This window comes from Hevea brasiliensis, chromosome 11 (genome assembly GCF_030052815.1).
Source record: "Hevea brasiliensis isolate MT/VB/25A 57/8 chromosome 11, ASM3005281v1, whole genome shotgun sequence".
In the NCBI taxonomy this organism is placed as follows: Eukaryota; Viridiplantae; Streptophyta; class Magnoliopsida; order Malpighiales; family Euphorbiaceae; genus Hevea; species Hevea brasiliensis.
In genome coordinates, this window is record NC_079503.1 from 77,000,112 (window position 1) to 77,006,060 (window position 5,949).

Here is a 5,949-nt window from a genome sequence, read left to right on the forward strand (position 1 = left end):
TAGGTTTTTTTTTAGTAAGTAGTAAAATCTAAATATGTCAAGCAAAAGGTGCAAGTTGAATAGTACTTGATATCACTCTCTTTTAAATTCAAATGAAAATATCTCCATCTACATAATTAAGTATTCATATTGTATTGTAATCAAAATTTTCCTACCTTTTCATAAAATCATTTGTCAAAACACAACAACTCCAATTACAATATCAAAAAGGCTCTGCTTCCATTAATGATGTGGGCAAGAAGGAATCCTAGGAATAATAACACCCAATTTATAAAAATAAGGCAAGCAATTAGATTGTTACACCACAAACTTCATTCGCAAAATACATATGACATTTATTAGCTGGGAGCACGGTTCCCCATCAAGGGAACAAATATATTACACTCTCGTTCTGATGGAAATGCTAGGGAGAAATTATAAAAAAAAAAGAAAATGGAATACAATGAAATCAGAGGACAAATATAGAACAACTGATGAAAAAAAAAAGGTGTGGACGCTGAGCATTGATGGTATTCGCTGATGTAGGGAAAGCACAAATACAAAAGCTAAATTTTAGATTTTTGGCATGAAGTCTGAGAGAGACTTGACTTACAATACAGAGAAAAAGAGACTGAGACAGAACTTAAGTCGCCTAGACAGATAATATTTCGAGTTCAGCCCATCATAGTGGAGAAAGTCTTGGAGTTGGTTGATCAAGTAATATAGCAATCACTTCCCTCAACTTGGAATTGATATCCTTCATTGTTGGTCTTTGCGTTGGACCTAGTTGTATGCATTCTTGAATAATCTTGCATATGAGGTCAAGCTCATTGTTTTTGAAAGACTTGAGGGTTGGGTCAATCATGTAATTGGTACTACGTTTGTCATTCAAATATTCAGCAGCCTGCAAGTTTATAATTAAATTATATGCTTGTCAGCTAGGCAGCTAGAACACAAATGTTATTTAGCCATAAAGCAATTCCCAGAAATATGAGTATAGGATTTCATAAAAGATTTATCAATTTTTCAATGGACCCTTGTTCTTCCAAGTATTGGAGCTTTCCAGAAATGCTTGTCGAGCTTTTCTTAAAGCATTGAAGTGTGCCTTTGGGGCAACTTCTTAGTATGCCTGAACCAATTGCCACACGCTTTCCTCTGAGTATAATGCAATGTAATTAATTGAAATTAAAGTTATATATTGTATTATTTTATTTAGAAAAATAAAAGTATAATATAATTATTAATACAACCTCATATTTATTTATAAATATATATATATTGATAAAATATAATTAAATTAATAATAAAATTTTAATATAATATTATTTATTAAATATCATTTTAATTTGAAATTATTATTATTTTTATTACTAATGATGGTGGCAGCAACAATGAGGATCGAATAGTGGTGGTGAGTGATGATAATAGTAATAGTGATGACTAAGTAGTGATGACAACGATCAAGCAGTGGTAGTGATGGTGATAGCGGTGATGGCCATGTGGAGGTAATAACAGAGGTGATGATAATGGTGATCCAGTTATGATGGTGAAGACAGCCAAGGATAGACCTTGGATGATAATATTGGAGATCAACTACTTACTATTTGCACAATAATTATATGATGATATATTTTAAAAGTTATTAAAGTGCATATTTATTTTCAAATTTCATTAAACATGTCTAAATATAAAATAATTTTAAAGAAATAAACACCAATATTTATTTTCAAATTTCATAAAACATGTCCAAATATAAAATAATTTTAAAGAAATAAACACTAATATTTATTTTCAAATGTCACAAAACATGTCTAAATATAAAATAATTTTAAAGATATAAACACTAATAATACTAGTAGAATGATATACCTCTTTTATAGTGCTCTCGACACTTTTTTCAATGGGCCATTGATCTGAAAAAAGATTATTTAATTGGTGGACCACGAGTGATCCTGTTTGGATCAAACATGTGGGTCAAGTTTCCAAAATATATATTATACTTACCTGAGCACATTCTTGGATTTTCCTTTTTAATTTCATCCAATTTATCATGCTTTGAGTAGAAAACCAAGCAAGTATCATATTTAGTAAGAGCTGAATGCATTCATTTTTGAAAAACTTCAATTGAGCACCCACTTTCTAGTTTTGCTGGTGGTGCTATAATGCCTTGGGGTACAGTCTCTCTCTCTATATGTATACTATTTTTTCTCCTAAAACACGTTTTGCACATAAACCAAAAAATTCCCATATTGAATGGCAACAATTTGGATTTTAAAGCTTTTATGTAAACTTGAATTGTCGATTGAAAAAAATAAAAAATTAGGGCTTTTGTGAGTTAGAGTTGTTATTCATTGTTCTTCATATCTATAACCATTTTTGGCAATACCTAAATTAATAATTACCCAAATGATAAATTTGCCAATTGAAGCAACTACAAGCAACAAGAAATGATCAAACTCAAATCAATAAAATCAAAAGCTTAAAGCAAGTTGTTGGCTTGTAGCTATTCAACCATGTCAGTAAAAGAAGCAAGTTGCATAGAGTTGTATATTACCTCAGAAGAGGGTTGAGTTTAGAGAGACAGTGAAGGAAGAGGAAGATATCTAGGTTCCACGTTGAACTCAACATAGTTTCTTTCACTGACATGTTTTCCAACATAAGAAACATAAAACACTAGGTGGTGGGGTGCATGAGTGACTCATCAACATGGTCAAAGCCAAACCTAAATCCATCAGACTCATGTCCTTCTTCGGGAGAGGCTCTCCCTATTTGCAAAGCGTCACTCTTCCCTTGACACCCACCATTGACTCATTGCTACACGTAAGCCAAGCACAAGCATACCTTTTCTTATATATAAAAACATATCACTCTATTTATCTCTCTCTATCTTCCACCTAGTCCTAGATAGCTAGCTATCTCTTTGCTTAAACGAAGGGGGAAAGATATGAAAACTAAAGTTGAAGAGAGGTTCTCTAAGTTTTTCGAGAAGTGGATGTGTCAACTCGATGAGTATCTGCAACACCTGCAAAAGGCATCTAAGGATTATTGAGCTATAACTGGGTGTGAGCGTGAGCAAGAGCTACAAGCTTTAGTGTTCAAAGTCACACAACATTACAAAGACCAGTACGTTATAAAATGGGCCTTAGCCCATGAAGATGTGCTTGCTTTCTTTTGTCCAATTTGGATTTCCCCTTTAGAGAATGCGTATTCTTGGGTTACTGGGTAGAAACCTTTATCAGTGTTTAAATTGGTTAACTCAATAAGGACAAATGGTGTTCTCAGTTCGAGTTTGGTTGATTTGACACAAGAACATATGAGAAAGATTGAGGCTTTGAGGGTGAAAATAAGGTTAGAAGAGGAGAAGTTGGAGAGGGAAATTGAGAGGCAACAAGTGGCTGTAGCAGACAGGAAGATGGCGGAGTTGGTAAGGTTGGTGCTTCGAGTGAAGAATGGGGAGCAAGTGAGGCAGGCCCTCCAAGTGGCACTAAAAGGAGTAATGGCAGGACTAGAGAAGGTGATGAAAGCAGCAAACTGTGTAAGGCTTAGGACTTTAAAGGGAGTTTTGGATGTTTTGAGCCCACTACAATGCGTGGAGTTCTTGGTTGGGATTGACATGCTTCAAATTTTGCTTAGACAATGGGGAAAGAAAAGGATTTGCACCATTAATTAGAAACTTGCAGTTGTAGGGTTTTAGGGGTTCTAATTTTCACTTTTAGACTCATTTTCTTTTGTCTTGATTTGGTTTTATCTTAATTAATGTGCATGTACTACTCAGTGGTTTAAATTTAACTTTCTTTTATATACTTATTATAAAAACTCATAATCATAATTTCATTTTTTTATAAAATGTTTTAGTAATTTTATATTATATAATATTATCATTATATTACAAATATTATATTTAATTATTTAAATTAAAATATTAATTTTAATGTCATTTTAATTAATTATATAAATAAAAATATTTATTAATTTAAAATTATTTTTTATTTGATCGTATTTTTTAAAAAAATTATGTGTTATAATATTAATATAATAAAAAAATAATAATAAGTTTTTAAAATATAAATAGGTGAAAATATTTAAAAATTAAAATAAATTAATAACAAATATAAATTAGTCCATGAATTTAATTCATTTAAATTCTATTATTTTATTTTTTTAAGAAAAGTTTGATTTGCATATATTTTACTTTAATTTTTTGCAATTTAAAATGATATTAACTTGCATAATAAAATTGTATGCCTAAATTAATGTGAAAGGGAATTACTTATAAAATTAGAAAATAAAATAATTTTTAAAATAAATTTTTATTAGTTTAGTGCATTACTATTATTATAAAATTTTCATTTTTATTATATTGATGTTTTGAAATTTTATATTGTCATATTATTTAATACAAAAAATTTAAAATCTATTTTATATATTAATTATTTAATATATTTATAGATTATATTATATATGATATAAATACATTATTGATTAATATATAAATTTAATCATGTATATTCTAATTAAAATTGAATGTTATATATATATATATATATATATATAGAGAGAGAGAGAGAGAGAGAGAGAGAGAGAGAGAGAGAGAGAGAGAGAGGTCTACTTCTAAATTAAAAATTATAACAAAATTTCTGTAAAATAAATTTTAAAAAATAAAATTTAAAAGAAAAAAAAATAATTTTATATTATTAATATTTATAATAATAATTTTATTAGTTTAAAAAATTTGTCTCTCATTCGTATCTATATATATATTCTAGTGCATAGTCTATTATTATAAATGCACTGTATTGATTACTTATTTAAGTTTTAAGTATATTAAAATTATATTTTATTTCTAAAAACATCATAAAACATATTTTTATAAAATTAATTTCAGCTTTAATTATTTCTTTATTTGGTATTCAGTATAATTGGATATAATATTATTCTTAATTCAATTATTAATAGAAAATTAGGACTATATTAACACAATAAAATAAATTTAATCAAATATGGCTTGGTTTATCTAATATTTTTTTTTATTTCAATTCTTATCAATTCTTCTTTTCATTCAAAAGAATAAGGATTATGAGCACTAATATTTTTAACACTAAAAAGAATAAAAATAGAAAAATATTCATATCGTAATAATATAAATATAAATCTAATTAATTAGTTAATATATTATCAATATTATCTTTTATTTATTATTAATGCAAGAGATAATATTTTATATAGGTGGTATAATGCTAGCTTTATAATAATAATTTCTAAGAAATCATACTTGTAATAATATAAATATGCATATGAATAAATTAATTAGGTTTAAATTTAATTATCTTTAATTTTTTTGTTAGTATTGATCTTCAATTAAAATTAAATAATTCCCTTTAAGTTCTTCATTTAACAAAATTTAAAATTATTAATAATCTTCTAATGACTTATATATTTTTTTTATTTTTATAAATTATAGTAATTATATATTTAATTTTAATTAATATTAATAATTTTATAAATATTAATATATTTTTTTATTGAAATAAAAATATACTTGCAATAATAAAGATATACATAATGAATAAATTAATTAGGTTTAAATTTAATTATTTTTAATATTTTTTTGTTAGTATTAGTCTTCAATTAAGATTAAATAATTTTTTAAGTTGTTCATTTAACAAATTTTAAAATTAATAATAATGTTTGGATGATTTATATTATTTTTATTTTATTTTTAAAAATTATAGTCATTAATATATAATTTTAATTAATATTCATAATTTTATAAATATTAATATATTGTTTTATTAAAAAAATCTTAGATGGAAATTAACTAAAAAATAATATGTAACTAATAAATATTTATATATATATATAATAAATAATTAATTGCAAATCAAAATTTAAAAAAATTAGATACTAATAAAGTATTTTACTTAATATTGTAATGCGATCAAATTATATTTTTTATTAATTAATTTTTTA

General features: G+C 25.8%; 1 protein-coding gene across 1 annotated transcript; it reads left to right on the forward strand.

Annotated features, from left to right (window-relative positions):
* Positions 1-2,923: 2,923 nt before the first annotated feature.
* On the forward strand, positions 2,924-3,649 carry LOC131170294 (protein DOG1-like 4). The gene is made up of 2 exons (XM_058129356.1): positions 2,924-3,010; positions 3,206-3,649. Exons 1-2 carry the CDS (start codon positions 2,924-2,926, stop codon positions 3,647-3,649), a joined length of 531 nt encoding a protein of 176 aa, XP_057985339.1.
* The last annotated feature ends 2,300 nt before the right edge of the window (positions 3,650-5,949 follow it).

Excerpts from the sequence above, each read along its gene's own strand:
- LOC131170294 (XM_058129356.1), top strand. The coding sequence starts at position 2,924 with ATGAAAACTAAAGTTGAAGAGAGGTTCTCTAAGTTTTTCGAGAAGTGG. Across the intron at positions 3,011-3,205 it reads ATCTGCAACACCTGCAAAAG|AAACCTTTATCAGTGTTTAA; the intron begins GCATCTAAGGAT and ends GTTACTGGGTAG.